This window comes from Musa acuminata, chromosome BXJ1-5 (assembly GCF_036884655.1).
Source record: "Musa acuminata AAA Group cultivar baxijiao chromosome BXJ1-5, Cavendish_Baxijiao_AAA, whole genome shotgun sequence".
NCBI lineage: Eukaryota > Viridiplantae > Streptophyta > Magnoliopsida > Zingiberales > Musaceae > Musa > Musa acuminata.
Genome location: NC_088331.1, coordinates 6,837,477 through 6,859,655, shown reverse-complemented (window position 1 = coordinate 6,859,655; position 22,179 = coordinate 6,837,477). Strand labels below are relative to the sequence as shown.

Sequence of the window (22,179 nt, the reverse complement as noted above, 5' to 3'; positions counted from 1 at the left end):
CGACAACGCCTTTACGCCCTCGCGTCTCATTGGCTAAGCGGCCAATCACAACTCAGAGCGGGACCCACTTTCGCTCCAATCACAATCGAGGTATCCGACGCAGCCACGTCCTGGTGCCGAGCAGAACCAGAATAATTGCTCGCGAACCACGAGCCGAACTCTGTTACATGTAACGCGAATTCGGAATTGGAAAGCAGGCACGGAACACAACGTACCCGTCGGTGTACCACCGAAACGATTAACACGATGATTTAATCCCCATACATTCCATTCGTCCAACTTAGATTAAAATATTTATTAATATTTATAGATAATTGATTGAATTCCATATATTTTTCGGATAGCGGTAAATTTAGATACCAATCTCCTGTTAGGAGGACACATTAGAAGACATCAATCCACGTGGCATAGATATCGAGATAATTTCATAAATTAATTAAAAGAAAAAAAAAGTACGTCTTCTGTTATAACTGTGTAAAAGAGTTATTTTTTTGGATTTGAAGGGGTAGACACGTACAAACGTGTTTGTAGGCTAATTTACAGCAAAACAAAACAAGGATTACGGCAGTACACTCCCTTCATTTCGTAGGTCTTCCGCCTTCTCGCTCACTCAGCAAGGGAAGGGAAACCGTATACTCCTTTCCTTTCCTTTCCTTTCCCTTCCCTTCCCATCATAATAACCCCGCGTTGTTTTCTCTTGGTTTTTTTCTGTTGTTGTTGGGGTTTTTCTCTTTCGGTGGGTAGACTTCGCAACCAACCCCAGCAGCTGCTGCTTCTGCTGCCCTTCTCCCTTGCAGCCCACGAGCGATACCGCGCGAGTCCAAGAAGAAGAAGCAAGAAGCAAGAGGCAAGAGGCAAGAAGAAACGCCGCCTCCCGAATCCCTTTTATCGTCGGTAGCTCCTCCCGCGATCTCCGCCCGATCTCGCCGCGATCGCCCCTCCGATAGCCGGGGATTCCGACCCCCGGCGGATGATCCATGGTACCACGTCGCCGACCCTTCTCTTTGTTTGGATATCTTGCTTGTTCTGCGTGCGGTCGCACCTAATTGAATAGTGCCGGTTGATGAATGGGCGAAATATAACGAGTTCGTGATTTCTGATGATGATCGGACCACGTGATGCTGCGGTAAAAATGGAGTGCGGCGAATTGTGCTTTTGCCTTTTCTTTTTGGCTTTCGATTCTTTTCTCTTCTTGCCAAGAAGTTGCTCTTGGTGTTCTACATATTGTGGTGGGCGGGGTGGGTGGGTGGTGTGTGTGCGTGTATTTGCTAATTTTCAAAGGCAACTAAGCCAGGGATTCTTGAAATTTGTTATGCGACAAAGTGTGCAAGATTTGCCCTTGGTGTTCTACATATTGGAAGGTAACCCAACGAATTTTATAAGTAGTAACGAAGATCTTGAGGATTACTTCTGTGGCGGCTGCTTCTGCTACGTAATTCACGTTCAAGAAGATTTCATTCTAGTTTTGTATGGGATTGAGGTGGGTTCCTTTGTTATTAGGTTTTTCCATACATCCGAAGCATATACTGGAAACAATGTGATTTGTGAGTAGTTATGCTGGACAGAAAAAAAAATCTGTTGACCGAGAAATGTGGCAACTGAAGAGGATCTAGAATCTGATAATCAATTTCATCATTATTTCAAGGTGTAATGTGTCTTGTTAAGAGAGTTCTTCTTAGTTGTTTTTATTGCACATCAAACACTTCGCTCTTTTTCATGATCTCCTAGTTGTCATTGCTACTTGCTTCTCTTCCTTCTCTTCTTTTCCCACTTCTCGCTTTAAAAGCTTCTTCTCTTGGTTTTTGGTCGGGATTGGCCAAATTTGGAAAAATCGACCATCCTTCATCCAATTCCCTTCGGCTATGTTCAATTCTGGAGATTTTGTTGAATCTGATGATAAAGATGAGAAATAAACTAAAATTAGATTGGGATTGGAAATAGCACACTTCTGTTTGTATCTTTAGTTATCCTACATTTTGTGGTGGTGAATGATTCTCTGAGAATAGGGTAATTATAATAGCTTTATATGTTTAGTTCTTGGTTACATGTCGTGGGATTGCACAACTTATTTAAACGAATATCACTTGATCATTGTAGCTTGTTTAATTATGTTTTAAAATTAACAAAAAATTGAAAGGAGGGAGAAGTTATTACTTGGTAGATCAGTGTGTCCATAATGGATTCATTTACACCAAGAAAAATAGGGTGTATGTGCCTTGGGGCAAAAGTGCAATAAGCGATACTCTTAATGATTAAGATGCTCGAATCATCCTTGCCCTTGATCGGTCTTGTTTGAACCAGTGGGGATATGCATGTCATGTACACTTGGTTGGAGGGCCTTTCTACCTTCAAGTACTTTAATGATTCATTGATTCTATTTCATGAACCTAGGGCCCTGAACGATAGTCCATTTGGAAACCATATGTTGTTTTCTTGGTTTTTGTTTAAAAGATGACATACTGTAAAATTTGGATGGAAGGTGTAAGGTTTATTTTTGTGTTGATTTGGCTGAAAATAATTTTATTTTGGTGCTGATAGATGAATCAACATTTGAATAAAGTAAGAAATCTTTGAGGAATCTAAACTTAGAAACTGAAGGGTAACCATGGTACAATTTGTATCTCAGAATAAATGCTTGGAATATGACCAGCATATGATAATTATGTTCCTTTCTGAACAATGGACTCAAATTAGATAAAGTGAGCACATTTGGAAGTAGATTTGTAATCGTCTCATATTAGAGGGACTTGTTGGATTTGTGAAACTTAAATAAAGAATTCCATGGATTGCACAGCACATATTTGGTTAAGGTTGATGATAGCCTTAGCATCTAGAGTGCCAACCTTGTTAGAAGCATTGGGATTATCAGGCAAGCATCTTTCTAATAATCAAGAGATTTGCACAAAAAAATATGTTTTTTTCATTAAATTTCTTTTAAAATATAGATTTGATATTTAATAAAATAATCAAAGTTTTAGTACTATATAATAATTTCACATTGTATCAATTTCTGTAGTCGAATATCTTGCGTGCATATGCGATTTGAAACAGAAGCAAATATGTGACGAGTGATTAGCATCTGAGGTTATTTTGTTACCACCACATGCTAAAAATGTAACTGACTTATCTTCAACATAAATACCAGATTTTTTTAATGCACAAGAAGGTGCTTATAAGGGCAGATTAAGTTCTTGAAACTTCGTTGTTTTGATTATTTCAAGCACAAATTAGCAGTGCTAGGTGTGTTACCTTGTGCCAATTTGTACATATCTCACAATCCAAACTTGGCATTGGCATGTATCATGAGATGTACCCATATATGGTTGTTAGCACCTGACTAGTGAGGGCATGTTGAGACACCTGTGCTCTTAATACTTCCATGCTAATTGGTTTCTTCACATAGCTGTTCCTCATGAAGTAAATATGTGTCTAACGAGGTCTTTACCATGCTTTGATGTGGTAACACTTTGACTTATAAATGCTTTTTCTCGATGAATCCTGATCTACAAATTCATTTACAGGCAAGCCCAGAAAACATTATTGTAGGTTCTCATGTGTGGGTTGAAGATCCAGTTGTGGCTTGGACTGATGGAGAGGTTTTTCAGATTGGTGGTCATCAGGTCCATGTGCGCACAACTAATGGGAAAACGGTATGACTGCAAATAGTTGACCGACATAATAGATGACCTAGATTTTATCATGATTGTTATTGTAATTATTACTTGTTATTTATTTTTATTATCTTGTTGAAAGACCTTGACATAAGTTATTTGACTAGTAAATTGAATTCTTCATTTCCGAATTTATCTATTCATTCAATGAACAAGAATAGTTCATTCACTATCTCTTTCTACTTTTAGTGAAAGTATTTAGTGCTCCTTGATATTTCACTCAATGTAACTGAGTTCATATAGTTGAGAACATAATATGTGTGTCTTATGTGTATGTGTATCTTTTTGACCTGAGGTTTGATGGCAACAATGAGATCTATGTAAAATGGAAGATGTTAAGACGAATGGCTCTAATCATCGACACTACTCCCCTAGTTGATACAAAGATAAAGTTCTGCCCAATGCTACATATGTATTCCTTTGTGGCTAACCATAGTTGAAATCAAAGAATTAATCTGGGATCCAGATAAATTGCTCATCCTAAAGCAGAATAGAAAGTTCCAGGTAAAGATATGAAATACACTTGGAACTCTCTTTTAATGCTGAATAGTTTGAAAATGAGCCAAATTTACAAAACTAATTTTCACTTCATGGTACATATGTTCCCGAGTGTAGCTAGCAAAGATACAGTGCATCAGATATATATATATATATATATATATATATATATATATATATATATATATATATATATATATATATATATCGAAAAAGTAAAATTATATTAGACTGTTAGAGTTCTACAGAACGATAAATGCAAGGCATTATACAGGAGAGTACATAGTGAAGTGGGGAAAGAGCTTTCCCAACAGATGGAAATTCTGTTGATTCTTGCTGTGTTGGCTACCCACTTGCACTCCCTATAGCATTGGGCAATTTTATAGGATAATAGTTTTGACAGCAACTCCAGTGTCTTGAATTGTATGTGAGATACACCATGGAAGCTCCTTATTTGATGTGAGCAGCTCAACAATTGTTGCAGAATCCATCTCTAGAAGAACTTGTGTGTAGTGCTTGTCAATAGCATATTGCAGTCCTATTTTGATTGCCAGGGCTTCACATTGAAGGGCAGTTTTCCTCCTTTATATTGTAGCCCAGGAGCCTTACAGGTTCCTTCGTGATTGATCCCTGATGATGAAGCCAAAACCACCCTCCTGCAGAAGAGAGCAACCATCAGAATTCAACTTAAACCAGCCTCCAGGTGGTTTTTCCCAATTGAGTCAAATTGTATCGAATAACTTATTCCCTTCAGATATTTGTGCTTTAGCATAGTAGCTAGTATGGGCTAAACTCTAAAGCCTGCGCCCAAGCCCAATGAATGGAAGTCTTCCTCTTATTGAAAATGGCTTCATTTCTCATTTTCCAGATGAACCAAAGCTAGTTTGCTATAGCAGCCCCTAGCATGTTTCCTATTCCACAGTTTTTATTTTCCCTTAACCAATCCCCCAGAATCCATGATACTCGGTATTCAAAAGTAATGACAAGCTTTGTGGGGATTTTGTAAGAGTGTTTTCCCATGTACTTCATTCATTTGATACATGAGATCAGCAAGAATCACTTCATTACTTAAGATACCAGCTAGAATTGCCATATTTTTTTCCACTTTTGTTAGTTCAATCACCAGTTGTCTTTTATTGTGGCTACACTTTCTTTTCCCTTGTATTCTTTCTCAACTGCAAGACCTCAGTTACCCTTGATTACATGAAGTTAGGGTCTTCTATAGTTGATTTATATCAAATGAGAAATCTTCCAACCTCATTTTGAATTTGAGCCACAATGCAGCATAATTCTGGAGTCTGTAACCTGTTATAAATCAAGTTCATGAAAGTTTCAGATGCTGTGGCTCCCTGAAAGTGATGAATTCAAGACACAAATGCAGCCCAATTTTGGAGTGTGTAAATTGTAAAAATCATGTCCATGGAAGTATTAGGTGCTATGCCTTTCTGAACGTTATCTTTCATCTCATCATAGACAATAATAACCTAAATAACCATCATATATTAGGATGCATTGTATCATATAACTAACCTATCGGACTAGAATTTCCCAGAATGTAATAACATTTTAGTGCCTGCAATTAATCATATCCTCTTGCAGATGTCATTTAGAACTAAATGGCTTGAATGGCTCGTGTAATAAATTAATACTTTAACCTTCAAACTGAAGATTTAGTTTTGTTGCATGTAAACATAAGAAAATGAGGAATGTTGGGAAGAAATTATGTTACAGGTGGTATGCTAAACTATCAAGACATCAATATGGTAGTTAGCCACTGCTAGATCCACTACAGTCCCAAGGCTTAAGCTAGTAGATTACAAGCCAACACCAAAATATCAGCCCATCTATTTAATCTCTTAGCCATGAGGGATTAACACACATAGATGAAAGAAACTACAATTTTCTATCCATTAGTCTGTTAGATAAAATTTAAATGTGTAAGATTTTATATAACAAGATCGCTACTTGTTAGTTGTAGAAACTAGTGTTTTAAAAAGCGTTAGACGCCAAGGTCCTAAAATACCCTAGGCGTTAGGCCCTCACCTAGGTGCCCGCTCGAGTGAAGCGAGGCACTTTGAAATATTAAAATATAAAAAATATATATATATATATAATATAATTGATAAATATGATTAACAATGCTAAATAGGTATTGTTATATGGTAACGGTAGTTAACACTTAACAATAATTTTAATATCAGTCAAGGATTAACAATCTACTGTTATAGTATTTAATCCACTATTAGTTAGAGGGTCAGAAAAGAGTCACCGATAGTGGAAAATGGGGAAGGAGGAAAATTCGGATGGTGGCAGGGAGAAAAAAGTCACCGACAGTGGAACATGGGGAAATAGGAACTTTTGGATGATTGCAACGGCAGTGGAGGAAGCTGCGGATGGTGGTAGTAGTGATGGAGAAAGCTTCAAACGACGACAATGGTGGCGGAGAGAACTGCACATGAAGCTAGACCTTATGACTCGTCCATCAGCGATAGAGGAAGCGTTAGACCTGTGCCTTAGCGGTGGAGATAGCGTCTGCGCATGAAGGCAGGGATGGGAATAGAGGTGTGTCGGGGCGGCGAAGTAGGGTTTATGGGTCCGCGTCACACGAGGAGGGGGGGGGGGGGGGCGGTTTGGTGGTGCGGTTTTATTGTTTTGCTTAGTTGGTTCAATCGAACCTACTAAGTGACTGTTCAACCAAACTAGAGTTGATCATCTGGTTCAGTTGCTTTGCTTCAATCGGGCACTCGCCCGAGGTGCCTGACGCCTAGGTTCAGGTGAGCGCCCAAGCAATGCTTCACTGAAGCGCATCGCCCGACTACTGTGTGAGGCGCTTGGGCCTCGCCTCACCCGATCACCTAGGTGAGCGCCTGAGCGTATTTTTAAATTACTAGTAGAATAGTGGCTGGTGGGAATGTATATGAGCATGCATGTTTGATTTATGGAAATTTTAATGACAGAATCTGAACTTTCATGCAGATTAACTGTTCTTAATTCTAGTCTGCAAATTCTGTAATTATTTGATGGGGTTACTACCAACATGTAAAGTAGAAATATAATTAATTCATTGGTGTTAAATTTTGGTTCTGTAAGTTTGCTGAATAATGTGGTCATCTGATTCATTTTGGCATAAAGGTTGTGGCAAATCTGTCAAAGGTGTTTCCCAAAGATACAGAAGCCCCACCTGCAGGAGTAGATGACATGACAAAATTATCGTATTTGCATGAACCTGGGGTTTTGCAGAACCTGGCCACACGTTATGAACTTAATGAAATATATGTAAGAAACTTCTCTTTTTCATTCTACTTTGGTGGTGAATTCTATTGACCAAACAATAAAAGATCACATCCATTATCTTTAATTGCAAATTCTCTGAACATTCCAGACGTACACTGGTAATATCCTGATTGCAGTAAACCCATTTCAAAGATTGCCACATCTTTATGATACCCATATGATGGAACAATATAAGGGAGCAACATTTGGGGAGCTAAGCCCACATGTTTTCGCAGTTGCTGATGTTGCTTACAGGTGATCTTGATTTTATTTGAGGTATGGAAAACCTATTTTCTTTTCTGACATTTTATAAAATGGAAACAGGGCAATGATCAATGAAGCAAAAAGCAACTCCATCTTGGTCAGTGGAGAAAGTGGTGCTGGTAAAACTGAGACAACAAAGATGCTTATGAGATATCTGGCATACTTAGGTGGACGATCTGGAATTGAAGGACGGACTGTTGAACAGCAAGTTCTGGAAGTAAGACATTATTGAGTTGTTTCTGAGGATGAACTCATGATCTGTTAAAAGCATACTCACTTTTCCCCTCAAGCAAAATAAAGCTTCAGGTGCAGTTTGGATTAATTTTCTGTGTTTTGTATTAGTCTAATCCAGTTCTTGAAGCTTTTGGGAATGCCAAAACTGTTCGGAATAACAACTCAAGGTATGTTTTCTCTTTTGTTTATTCCCATATATGGAGAAATTTCTTCTTTCAAGGGAAACTTGGTTATATTTATGTAAAATTGGGAATATATTTTTGTTTGCTGGAATTTATTTCTTCTTTGTGCTTTTGAGTATCATCATATCCACCTAACTGGTTGTATTTTTCATCTATGTTCGTGATATCACAATTAAGTCGGTTTGGTAAGTTTGTTGAGATTCAATTTGATAAGAGTGGGAGGATTTCTGGTGCTGCTATTAGAACCTACTTGCTTGAAAGATCTCGTGTCTGCCAAATTAATGATCCTGAGAGAAACTATCATTGCTTTTACCTTCTATGTGCTGCTCCTAATAAGGTACTTCTTCTCTTATTTTTTGACTGGAATCTGGATCATTTCATGCTAGTGTTGACCTTATTATTGTTTTATTTTGAGTTGCATCAAGGAAAGACAACTTGCATACTGACATCTCTGTATGTGTATATGTATGTGTCATATTACTTGAATGGCAGGATATAGAGCGGTATAAGTTGGGGAATCCTAAATCATTCCACTATTTAAACCAATCCAATTGCTTTAAATTGGATGGAGTTGATGATGCCGAAGAATATATAGCAACTAGAAGGGCCATGGATATAGTTGGAATAAGTGTGCAAGAACAGGTGTGAAACTTTTGTCAATGTTGAGGATATCTAAATTCTACATTGAGAATTGTTTTAAGTTTAGTTGTTTTAATTTTATTAATTTTATTATGAATTTTTAATTCATGGAGATATTAAAATATTAAGATGAGAATTTAATGTTTTCTTGTACATAATCTAGGAAGCGATCTTCAGGGTTGTAGCTGCTATCCTTCATCTTGGGAACATTGATTTTGCCAAGGGACCAGAGATAGATTCATCTGTTATCAAGGATGATAAGTCAAGATTTCATCTAAACATGACAGCTGAACTTCTGATGTGTGACCAAAATTTCTGCTTACATAGCACATAGGATTCTTTTAACCAACAGCATTACTTAATTTACCTGCAATGCATATGGCAGGTGTGATGCCCAGAGTCTGGAAAATGCGCTGATCAAGCGTGTCATGGTAACACCTGAAGAAGTTATCACAAGAACTCTTGATCCTGCTTCTGCCATTGTTAGCAGAGATGGTTTTGCAAAAACCATCTATTCCCGCTTATTTGATTGGTAGCGAAATGTTTTTGTGACAAGTATCTGCTGCAAAATACATAACTTTCTTAATATATTGAGCCGTTGTGGGGCTTCTTTGTTTTTTTCATACTGACATAATCTTTGAACTGATTATGTCATCAACAGGCTGGTGGATAAAATTAATGTGTCAATTGGTCAGGATCCAAATTCAAAGCATTTGATTGGGGTCCTTGATATTTATGGTTTTGAAAGTTTCAAATGTAATAGGTAATTCATCAATAAAGTAAAGCAAGCATTGTTTTCCATTTATTAATATTATTTGTTAAATAATTATGTAAACTGTCATCTTGCTTGCTGGTAACAGTTTTGAACAGTTCTGTATCAATTTTACGAATGAAAAGCTGCAACAACATTTCAACCAGGTTTTCCTGAAGCTTTTTCATAATGTGGAGATTCTTGAGTTAAATGTGATTTTAACTCGTAATGCTATGTTCAGCATGTCTTCAAAATGGAGCAAGAGGAGTATACCAAAGAGGAGATCAACTGGAGCTACATTGAGTTTGTTGATAACCAAGATATGCTTGACTTGATTGAGAAGGTATGTAGAAAGCTAAATAGATTGTTTTAAAGTTGGTATGGGATCGGTTTTTCAACCTAGTATCTTTGGTAGTCGTGTTTATGTGAGATTTTAAACACTTTTAATGTTTGTGTCTCAGAATCTCACCATACACTGATACCTGCCAATCGGTATGGCATGATATTCTGAAGCCACTATATAAATATTAATAATAATTTAATATGTCAGTATCAACCATTAGGGTTGGTACACTGATCTGTATCTCTCATATCGGCTGCTACAGTACAGTTGGTACACCTTGACAGTTGTGACCTTTTTTTTTATATTAGCATGCTTCTTTTTCTTTTTCGAAAATGGAAGAAGATGGATTAAAATAGACGAGAGCTGATTAGAATGTCTGCCTTGGAGTAATTTTGTTGTGTCGAATACCATAACTTTAATTACAGAATGGTAGTTGAGTCTTGCTATATGCCTTGCCATGCCAAAACAAGGTAAAAATGTTACATGCAAGTGGCAGGGCGGAGTTGGATAAAAAAATTATTTTATTTTTTAAAATTCAAGATAAATAAGGCGTTGATTTAAAACTATCAAATTTTTTTAAATGGTGCAATTGAATTTTTTTTTTGTCTATTAATACCACAAGGAAGAGAAACAGATACCAAACTCCAAGATAATTGATGTTATAAAATTATAGATAATGTTTTGGAATCATATATCTTCATCAAATAATAAGTCAAGGGTGCTTGTATCATCTATCTTATCATGTTTATCTTCCAATTTATATAGGTGATAATTGTTCTTAGTAATTCTCATGTGCTTGTGATTCTATCATAGTTCCTCGTGTATTTCTGGTGCACATAGACAGACATGGATTATCTGAAATGGTCCACATGGCACTTCATACAAGGATGTGGAACTATAGTGTAAATGTGCACTAAGGTTGAACATCTATTGACAACCAGCTTGACATAACCTGACAACAAGCCATTTTGTATAAAGGATCATCCGATCATGTATTTTGTCTTTGACATCAAAATGTTTGATGCAATTAAACCAGTTCATGAATTTCAACCATAATCTAGAAACACCTTATTTTGCTTGCAATATAACTTCTTTAGTTTTAGTTAATGACTTTCTTTGTCAATTGCATGGTATTTAAAAAAAACACATGAAGCTAACAAGGTTGAGGCATAAGCTATAACACAAAATATGTTTCTTTTTTTTTTTTCTGATTACATCTTTTGCCTTAATTTTTGTTAGGGAAATTTTTGTGTATGTATTTTCTTTACAATCACACAAATATTTTCTTTTTTAAAAAGGGCAAGTTTTGGGTGTCAAAATCTTACCTTTCTGTGGTGACCAAGAAAACAAATCCCTATGGTAGCAGAAAACAGGTCAAGAGGGCTGACATTCTATATGGTAATAATGAACAGTCAAATCATCTTCATCATAGTTGGCAGCTGTACTAATTCTTTTAAGTGGGATGGGCCAACAAATTCCTGATGGATAGTTAAGTGTACTAGTTAATGTCATGACAAAGCTTTTAGAACATATCTGATTTGAGAAAATATAGCTAGTTTCAGAATTCAGATAATATTTACATGAATAATAAAAATGTAATATTGGGAAATTTTGTTTGCTGTCCTTGTGTGTCTCATTTGTATAGGAAAAAACAATAATGTTTTCAATACAGCAGGTGAGAACAAAGGAAGAGTGGCTATAAGCCATGCAAGCAGCAGGGAGAACAAAGTTTTCTGCTGAGATTCTGGCTGAGGATAACCAGTTAGTTGGGAGTATGAGGACAGTGGAAACTTCCTATTCAATTTGTGCATAAAACTATTCAGATGGGAAGAGAGTAATATGAACTGTTACCAGGAATTGCTTCAGGTTGTACGGGAGTCCATTTCAAATGCTGGAAACTGTTAGGGGTATGAAGTTGGGTAATTAGGAGAGTTGTTAAATTTCATTAATTTGTTTTTTTAATGTTGATCTGGTAATAAAGTCTCACTCATTTACCCCCCAAAGGGAAAGGTAAATCTTTAATATCACTTTGCCATCTAAAAGTAAAATTACAAAAGTGTATTCATCTTAATAGTCCTTCCTTTGGGACATTGGCAGTAGTTTTAGTATATCAATTTGTGTTATAAATCACCATGGTTCATTGATGGGTTAGAACACCAATTACTTGTCAATTCTACTTATTCGTAGATTGTGTCTATGACTGTCAATTTAAGGCACTACTGAAAATATGAATGTGCATACATAATTATATATTCACACACCAATACATTATCATGGTGCCTTTACCAATATCACCATGTACAGACTATGATGAGATGGATGTGCATCATTCTTGTGTTCACCAATGGGATCTTTGTACATTAAACTAATTTATTTAAAAAAAAAAAATCATAGTTGCTTTCCCAATACTGCCATGTACAGACTATGATGAGGTAGATGTGCATCCTTTCTGGTGTTCACCAATTAGATTTTTGTACACAAAAACTGTTTTGAGTGGCTAGTGACTAGAGCTCTGTTGTCCGAGGGTAGTAATATATAATTGTTCTATTTTGCCAAAAGCATAGCCATATTGTACCATTTGGGGCTACTAATGGTTCATTTATTGCATCAAGATAATTGCGATTGCTATTTACAAAAGTCATCTCCATGATTTCCTTCAACAATCAATTGTAGGATTTTGGTAAATCACTATTATTGTGATTGTTAATTAATGAGGACTAATTAATTACTCTGATAATTGCTAGATTTACTGTGTGACATTATTTAATCTGACATGCATAAATATGTTAGGGCAGTGACAAATCTTTTGTTTCCATCTATTTAGGATCAGGAATATGGATCTTTCTTCATCATTAGCTCTGACAGGAGCAGCATCTTCATTTTCATTCTCATGGTTTTGGTATCCTTAAAATCTTCAATTTTTTTGTGACCTGACTTTAATAATTTCCTATGTTCTAGGTCATTAACGTGTGTGTGTGTATATATATATATATGTGTGTGTGTGTGTGTGTGTGTAAGGTACAATTGGTGCATAGCCTTAATGATAAGTAAGGCCTGAGTTTCTTTTGCTTCTATATGGGCTGCTTTTGAATATTAAATTTCTAAAGCCACTCTAGTGACAAATTTATTTTTTCTTCCAGAAACCCGGTGGTATCATTGCTCTTCTTGATGAAGCTTGGTATGCATTTAGTGCTCCATTTATGTTAGTTCAAATTTATGTTTTCTACTTACCATGATGCTGTTATTTCAAAGTAACAATTTAATGCTGTTTATTTTGTATAAATATATTGAATGTCCTGTCATAATCACATCTCTGCATTTTGTGACCAATTCTAACTTGTTTTGAATGTTGTATTAAACAGTATGTTCCCTAAGTCAACACATGAAACATTTGCTCAAAAGTTGTATCAGACGTTTAAGAACAACAAGCGGTTTGTCAAACCAAAGCTTTCTCGTACAGATTTTACAATTTGCCATTATGCTGGCGAGGTAAGTATAAGATTGGCAACATATGCTTATTCTGGTAATTGATCATATAAATTATTCAGGTAGTTGATTGACATGTCTTTACCTTCTCTGTAGGTGACATATCAAGCCAATCACTTCTTGGACAAAAACAAAGATTATGTGGTGGCAGAACATCAGGAGTTACTCAGTGCTTCTAAATGCTCCTTTGTGGCCAGTTTATTTCCTCCACTTCCTGTAGAAACAGCAAAGGCATCCAAGTTCTCTTCCATTGGGTCACGCTTTAAGGTAAAATTTCACTTGCTGTTACCTATGTTGTGTGATTGCATGAAAGACTGAATCAGCTACAATTGCTAATTATGTGAATCAATTTTTAGCTACAACTTCAAGCTCTGATGGAGACCTTGAGCTCTACACAACCACATTACATTAGATGTGTGAAGCCAAATAATGTCCTTAAACCTGCTATCTTTGAGAACTCCAATGTCATCCAACAATTACGCTGTGGAGTAAGCTCCCAACTTAGTACAACCACAAAATATTCATCGATACTTCTAAATCTTCTTTGAGATTGACATTTTCTGTAATGTTCTTGATATTGATTGCTTAATGGTGACAGGGTGTTCTTGAAGCAATCAGGATAAGTTGTGCTGGATATCCAACTCGGAGAACATTTTATGAATTTCTCCTCCGGTTTGGTCTGCTTGCACCAGAATTTTTGGAAGGAAAGTGAGTCTCTATTTAATTACAAGGGCTGTGCTTTCAAGCATCTAATACTCATGTTTATCTGCTTACACTGATACAACTCTTCTGGATCTTTTTTTTCTTTTCTGAATAGCTATGATGATAAGATTGCCTGTCAAAAGATTCTGGATAAAATGGGATTGAAAGGTTACCAAGTAAGCCAGTTTTACCAAAATGCATTAGTTTGTCTTTTATATTTCTTGTAGAAGCAGCATTTGATTTATTATTCATCTTTTGTGTGGTGAATAAGGTGAATGCTCATACCTACAGGCTACAGAGAAGGGAAAAAGACAGCTAACTAGCTCATTAACTTAGTGAAAGTTAACAAGTTTGAAGTTTTTGGCAAGGGGTTGTTCCCCCTTCTTTTATGGATGTAACTTTGAGTGATTCTCCAGGACGGTTATTTTCGTTCTATTAAGTAATATATAATATTTTTTATTTTTGGCAAAAAAAGGTAAATGCTGGTCCCTACTGCAGAGTGTATCAGTTTACATTATATATGGTGGTATGCCACTGAGAAAAGATGTATATTTTTTTAAGAAACTTTTATGTGTCTGTATACTTAAGTACAATTGGTGCATAGCACTGCATACCCATACTTGGTTGGAGTTGTATGTTCTGGTTGATAAGGGCCAGGATTTAAAACCATAAATAAGACAATATAGGTAAACAATCTCTTTTAGGTGTAAAAACAGACTAGATAATGGGGAAAACATATTTGTATCCACTTTTAATTAGTCCATATGAAGGATATGGATATCATATTGATATGGAAAACACATTTGTCTCCACTTTTAATTAATCTATATGAATTTGGATATGATATTAGATTGATTCTAGATTCTCTATCCACATTTGTTTAATACTGATATTTGGATGTTGATTCAGATTGTATTTAAGGAGGATATCCTTGAGAGTACCAAAAGAATTGGATATATCACTAACAAATAATCAAGTCAATGTGTCAAACTGCTTGGATGAGAAAACTTTGTACTAAATGTTGAAAGAGAAGGAAGAACGAGAAAAAAAAAAGTATTATCCTAAAGTATTAATCAAATAAATCTCCTTCCTTATATTGGCCTATGAAAACTTAAGACTCTAAGATGTACTTGTATATTCTGGATATTGGACAGAATTCAACCCATATCTGTATTGGTATTTGGGAAAACTCAGATACATTTTCATAGTATTGGACATGTATGTGGATGGATAGTATCTGACTAATTCACTACTAATATCTTTACCAAATTGATGAGGCTTGAAATGTTTTTAGAAAGCAAACACTAATATCTGCCATTATGATCCAAATTTGTCAGCAAAATAAATGTTTAGGGATGGAGAACAAAAAACTCACTTATGTAGATGCATATATTTTTGTGCATGTTCTCTCTCTCTCTCTCACTTACTCACAGGTGTGATCATTCTCATCCATGTAAAATTTTATTTTCACCTGCTGATCCATCCTAAAATGGGCATTATGGCCTTCCAAAATTGAGACCAATCATTTAGATTGATGTGGGAAAACTAGTGAGTTCATATTTTAATGAACACTCTTTTTAAAAAGTACTGATTGAAAAAGCCCTCTTTTTTCCTTTGATATACCTTTATTTGAGAATACATGTCTTGAGTTGCAATTAACAATTTGCCTTGGCAGCTAGGAAAGACTAAGGTGTTTCTGAGAGCTGGCCAGATGGCTGAACTGGATGCTCGAAGAGCAGAGATACTAGGACGAGCAGCCAGAACCATCCAGAGACAAATTCGTACATATATTGCTCGCAAAGAATTTCGTGTGCTACGACAAGCATCTATTCGATTGCAAGCTCTCTGGAGAGGTACAATTCTAATTTTGGTTTCGCATGAGTATTAGACTAATGTACGCGGAGAATACATATAGAGTAAATTTGGTTTTAAGTTATTAGTCTAAGCTCATGATTTCCTTTTATTAGATGTGTCATTACCCAAGGATCCAAATTCCAACCAGCACATGGTCTCTTTCTAATTCATATTAGTGTTTGCTATTTTATTCCATGTAGCTGGCAACTTTTTAAACTGTTTTCAGTTGGCAAAGGGAACTTGCCAGAAGTACCATGTTGGGCCATGTTGTGCGGACAACATATCCATCCCTCACAGATATTTAGAACATTGTCCTTAACCAAGGATTAAACTACAGGTCCAAACCGAATACTATTCTACTGTTGGACTAATATGATATAGGCATTAATTTGGTATGTCAGTATGCCATGCACCATTATTGAATCAATCTGGTATATATTGTGACGTACTACTGATATTGTCTGGAAGTTTAATCCTTGGCCTCCACTTTGCAGATATGTGCTATAGATCTTTCTTTTTATCAGTTAAATGTTCTTTTATTTATTAAATGTAGGAAGGTTGGCTTGTAAGTTGTTTGAGCACATGAGATGGGAGGCAGCAGCAGTCAAAATTCAAAAAAATTTGCATTGTTACTTTGCAAGAAAGTCATATGCCACGCTTCAATGTGCTGCAATTACATTGCAGACAGGCTTAAGGGCAATGACTGCTTGTAATGAATTTCGATTCAAGAAACAAACTAAAGCAGCAGTTTGCATCCAGGTACATTTATTTTTCAGTATTGAAAACTTTTGTTCATCTTTAAATAGAAAGGACACTGTTGTTAGTTTGTTCTAACAAAGATTTATTCTCTACTCTGTTGTGCCTGAGTTGGGAATAAATTCTGTGTTTGAGTTGACTAACTTATGCATCTAGAAGGGTAGAACTTTATTTTGAGATTGTTTGTGTTTTGCAGGCTCAGTGGCGTTGTCATAGAGACTATTCATATTACAAGAAGTTGCAGATGGCAACCATTGCTTATCAATGTGCCTGGAGACAAAGGCTGGCAAGAAGAGTACTCAGAAAGATGAAAATGGTTCATTTCTTACCTGTATCTATATTCTGAAGTAATATTTCCTCTGATGGTGCCTGTAGATTATCAAGTTGTCATTTTTAAATTTGTACAGGCTGCAAGGGAGACAGGGGCTTTGAAAGAGGCAAAAGACAAGCTTGAGAAGCGGGTGGAGGAACTAACTTGGCGTTTGCAGCTGGAGAAACGTTTAAGAGTAATTGCTATTCTAAAAGTTAAATTCTTTGAGTTTCTAGTGTCCTGCTGATGCTGTCTTTTATATTTGTGAATGTGGCTCGGATGTGTTCTGGATGCATTATAGTGCTGTTTAAAATACTACCTAATTGAGATAATGTTCACTTCTATCTGCAGACTGATCTGGAAGAGACAAAAGCTCAAGAAATTTCTAAACTACAAGATATATTGCATGAGATGCAGCTACAGGTAGAAGAAGCGAGGTCAACACTGATTAGGGAACGTGAAGCTGCACGAAAAGCTATTGAAGAAGCACCTCCAGTGATAAAGGAAACCCCTGTCTTTGTTCAGGACACAGAAAAAATTGATTCGTTGACAGCTGAAGTCGAAAATTTGAAGGTAGGATTATGAATCTAATTATTGTTTGTCTTCTACAAGATCTGTTTTTTCAGAAAGTGTCGCAACCTTGTGTAAGATAAAGTATCAAATTTATTATGGTAAAAGCAAGAACTGTATCAAAACTTGCTAATAAAAATTTGTAATTGTATGTCCACGATCTGGTCTGATGGAGAAACTAACCCATTAATTGGATGAGTTTGAATCACACAACTCAAAATGCCTAAGCCCATTAACATGTTAATGGTAGTAAGTCCACCAAGTTCCATATATCATCATAATCAGCCTTACATTTGGGATTATATTGAGTGTCACAATATAGGTAAAGAAAGGTTGATCAATATTAGAAATTTTCTTGTAGTTACTTGATTTTTTTTTGTCATATAACTATTGCAGAAAAGTTCTTGCTAGCTATTTAAGATGATTGTTAAATACTCAAAACAACATTCTGGATTACTTTATAACGTTGTTTATTCTATTCCCTTGTTATCATGACAGGCTTTGTTGCTAACAGAAAAGAAGGCAACTGATGCAGCCAATAAAGCAAATGCTGAAGCACAAGAAAGAAATAACAAACTAGTTAAGAAGGTTGAAGATTCTGAGACAAAAATTGATCAGCTTCAAGATAGTATTCAGAGGTGTTACTTCTGCTTTAATTTGAAGTTTTTCCCTTGTTTTCACCCTGCAATGTGGCCGACATGTTAGATAAATGATCATAGAACATGCAGAAAACATTGCTTTTTATTATTCTGGAAGGCACTAAAATGTCCGACTTATATAACCCTCATCCAAGTCTTCTCTTTTGAACTGAGGTAGTATCTCACATTTTATGTGCCAAAACAGGCTTGAAGAGAAAGTATCAAATCTGGAATCAGAGAACCAAGTACTTCGTCAACAGGCAGTTGCCATCTCACCGACAAGCAGAGCATTAGAAATGCGTTCAAAAACAACTATCATCCCGGTACTTATTATTATTATTTAATTGGTGTTCGTTATGTAAATTCTTGCTCATATCCATTTTTTATACTTTTGGCACAGAGAACACCAGAGAATGGAAATGTTCTAAATGGAGAGACTAAACTTGCATTGGTAAGTGACAATTTGTGTTCTATGAGCATTTGACAACTAGAGTTATGGGTAAATTTTCTCGCAAAGAATTTAAGGAATTAACAATGGCTGGTTTTCTTTGGCTGATGAGAACAAATAGGACTTGAGTCCTGCCTTACAAAATCCCAAGGATCTTGAAGTCGAGGAAAAACCACAGAAGTCACTCAATGAGAAGCAGCAGGTATGGTTTTCAAATGATTAGTTAGCAAGTGCATTCATAAAAGATGATCTAGCATTTGTTGCTATTAGCATCACGACGATATCCCTGTTATCTTATTTGGAAACTCAGTTGCCACAATATTTTCCTGCAGGAATACCAGGACTTGCTTATTAAATGCGTCTCTGAAGAGTTAGGATTCTCTAAGGGTAGACCTGTTGCTGCTTGCCTCGTATATAAATGCCTCCTTCAATGGAGATCTTTTGAAGTTGAAAGGACTAGTATCTTTGACCGCATCATTCAATCCATAGGCTCAGCCATTGAGGTAAAAGGTTGTCTTTTTTATGTGCTATGAGTTACATTTTGTTACATTGTTATATTGTGGAGAGGAAAACTAAGTGCATGAGAAAGTTCACATAAAGCTTGTGACAATTGTGTGCAGCTTTGCACTTTGTACGTTTTTGGTGGACACCTCCTTTTTCCTGGGCCATACTAGACAAGCATCTCATGATTTCTTATCATTGCTATTTATTTCTCTTACCAAGTATTGCTGTTTTTGACTGAAGTCTCAGGATAACACTGATGTATTATCCTACTGGTTGTCCAACACATCCACACTGTTGTTGCTCCTCCAACGAACACTAAAGGCAAGCGGGGCAGGCAGTTTTACTCCACAGAGGCGAAGAACATCAGCTTCTTTATTTGGGAGGATGCCTCAAGTAAAACTGCAACACCTTTGTAGTTTCATAGTGACATGTTGCCATAAAAAACTCTTATGATCTTCGTTTGGTCTCTCTGTATAGCTTATTTGTTTTACTTAACTATTTCAAGGGGATTCGCGCTTCACCGCAGAGTGCTGGGCTTCCTTTTTTCAATAATCGCTTGGTTGGTGGATTAAGTGACTTGCGGCAAGTTGAAGCTAAATATCCAGCTTTGCTTTTCAAGCAACAACTTACTGCATTCCTTGAGAAAATTTATGGAATGATAAGAGACAATTTAAAGAAAGAGATATCTCCACTTCTTGGTTTGTGCATCCAGGTACTGTTAGCAGTTCATGTGAGCACTCCTAAAGTATTTCAAGACATACAATGATTGCTGTGCTTTTATATTCCACATGATTTGATTATTTTTGTTCTTATACAAATTTCTATTTTAGAGTTTTGTCAATGATGCAAAATATGCAGGCCCCAAGAACATCCCGTGCAAGCTTAGTAAAAGGAACACGTTCTCAAGCAAATGCCATGGCCCAACAAGCTCTGATTGCACACTGGCAAAGCATTGTGAAAATCTTAACCAGCTACTTAAAAACACTGAAGGCTAATTATGTAATGTTTATTAGTGGTGGTTGACATATAGAAAATTCTCTTTTAGCATGTGTTTAAGTCTAAGACCCTTAACATTTTTTTTCTTTTTAGGTGCCATCTTTCCTAGTTCGCAAGGTGTTCACCCAAACATTTTCATTTATCAATGTTCAACTATTTAACAGGTACATACTGAATTCCACTATAAAATTTCATGCTGCTATCCTCTGTCATCATATTTCCACTGCAGAAAGGAATACGAGTAATTTTCCTTTTTGTAGCCTTCTTCTGAGGCGCGAGTGCTGTTCATTTAGCAATGGAGAATATGTCAAAGCAGGACTGGCTGAATTAGAACGTTGGTGTTATGGTGCAACCGAAGAGGTGACCATCTTTCATATAAGAGATAATATTCCTGAATCCTGATGCCTTTCAGCTAAAATATCCTTTTACATGCAGTATGCAGGTTCTGCCTGGGATGAGTTGAAGCATATCAGGCAGGCTGTTGGGTTCCTAGTACGTTGTTAACAAGCAGCATTATAACATTCAACAATGTCTTTAATATTCAAATAACTTTTCTTCAAGAGTTCATCTTACAAAAAATCTAACAACTCAGGTTTTACATCAGAAGCCAAAGAAGACGTTGAAGGAGATAACTCATGACCTATGCCCAGTTGGGACCAATACTCGTGAAACTGTATTTATTTATATTTCGTTTCCATACTTGTACTGACTTTCTTATTCGATTTTCAGGTTCTTAGCATACAGCAATTATACAGGATCAGTACGATGTACTGGGACGACAAATATGGTACACACAGTGTTTCATCAGAGGTATCCTTGGTTACACTTGACTTTTTCAAATATCTTAAATTCTTTCAGAAAGTTCAATTTTTTATTCATCAAGCATGGCGGTTAAGTCATGCATATTTACATTTATGAGATTCTATCCTGAGCAAAGTGAGAGAACCATTCAATACGGTGTAAACGTGCCCACAGGAGATGTATATTTGCACCTGTTAACAAAGACACATCAACTTGGATTAGTGGTGCCAGCAAAGGTGCAGGAAAGCCTAAATGTATTTGGTGGCTCTTGGTGTGGGCTGTGACAATGCCCTTCAGAGCTCAATGGTGGGCAAAGATGCATTACAGTAAAATGTTTCTGTCTCGAGGGAAAAAAAAAAAGAAAATTCATTGGCATCCCACCCATCTTCTGCTAATGAAGGGCCCATTTATATCTACTGAGAAATTGATAATCATTCAATCTAATCAAAGTCTCAGTCTTTTTGTATACGATAAATATATAGGTTTACCTCTTGTTTTATAGGTTATTTTGAGTATGAGAGTGATGATGACCGAGGACTCGAACAGTGCTGCCGGTAGTTCATTCTTGTTGGATGATGATTCCAGGTAAGTTGAAGTGAAAGATTTTCTGGGTGCCAGGTTTTAAAAGTCATGAACTGGATTTATGTTATCATTTTCTGTTGCAGCATCCCGTTTACGGTGGATGACATCTCCAAGTCAATGACAGAGATAGATATAGCAGATGTTGATCCGCCTGCTTTGATTCGTCAGAACTCAGGCTTTGCATTTTTGGCACAGAGAAAGGAGTAGTCCTCCTCCAATGCTGCAGCTAATTTGAGGTACCTGTGCATAAAGTTCAGCCTCTTCATAGTCAATGTGAATATGAAATCATTGGAGGCCCATCAGATCAGCTGGTGAAACAGGGTGGTAGGCAGAAAGTAATATTTGGCTATGATTTGTTGTTTTTTTAATTATTTTATGTACATGTGTGAGGTGTAGTTTTGAAGATAAACCCTTTTACTGCACGACTCTGGGCTGCTGCTATTGAGGGGGGGGGGGGGTGGGATGCACAGGGTCTGTTTCTCATTCCACAGGTTATATATCTATGAGTTGGCCTTTGTCCAAATGATATGTAAACTATAGCTGTAGCTATGTGTCTCCAAAATATTTCCTACCAAAGTTATTTGTGAAGGGAATCGTTATCAACAGCTCTGCTCTGCCAAAAATGTACTTAATATTCATTTCCTATGTTGCTTGTGCATGAAACCTATCATTACGTG

At 36.4% G+C, this 22,179-nt stretch overlaps 1 protein-coding gene across 3 annotated transcripts; it reads left to right on the top strand.

Annotated features, from left to right (window-relative positions):
* The first annotated feature begins 646 nt into the window (after positions 1–646).
* On the top strand, positions 647–21,924 carry LOC135673416 (myosin-17-like). 3 transcript variants are annotated; one of them, XR_010513368.1, is made up of 41 exons: positions 839–980; positions 3,522–3,650; positions 7,302–7,445; positions 7,552–7,697; positions 7,767–7,923; positions 8,049–8,107; positions 8,300–8,459; positions 8,615–8,764; positions 8,925–9,061; positions 9,147–9,293; positions 9,423–9,524; positions 9,622–9,679; positions 9,754–9,855; positions 12,680–12,754; positions 12,996–13,033; positions 13,218–13,344; positions 13,438–13,608; positions 13,698–13,829; positions 13,940–14,049; positions 14,159–14,219; positions 15,719–15,896; positions 16,451–16,656; positions 16,850–16,969; positions 17,061–17,159; positions 17,315–17,536; positions 18,032–18,171; positions 18,377–18,494; positions 18,572–18,622; positions 18,741–18,821; positions 18,952–19,122; positions 19,364–19,516; positions 19,629–19,835; positions 19,982–20,122; positions 20,213–20,283; positions 20,380–20,479; positions 20,555–20,611; positions 20,712–20,768; positions 20,849–20,929; positions 21,095–21,226; positions 21,423–21,505; positions 21,586–21,644. XR_010513368.1 is itself a non-coding variant. In XM_065182384.1 (40 exons), exons 1-40 carry the CDS (start codon positions 978–980, stop codon positions 21,707–21,709), a joined length of 4,668 nt encoding a protein of 1,555 aa, XP_065038456.1. In that variant the 5' UTR covers positions 839–977; the 3' UTR covers positions 21,710–21,924. The 3 variants fall into 3 exon arrangements, 2 of the variants coding, with proteins under 2 accessions (XP_065038457.1, XP_065038456.1); XM_065182384.1 differs by lacking the exon at positions 21,095–21,226 and having other exon boundaries at positions 21,586–21,924; XM_065182385.1 differs by lacking the exons at positions 12,680–12,754; positions 21,095–21,226 and having other exon boundaries at positions 647–980; positions 21,586–21,924.
* Positions 21,925–22,179: the final 255 nt, after the last annotated feature.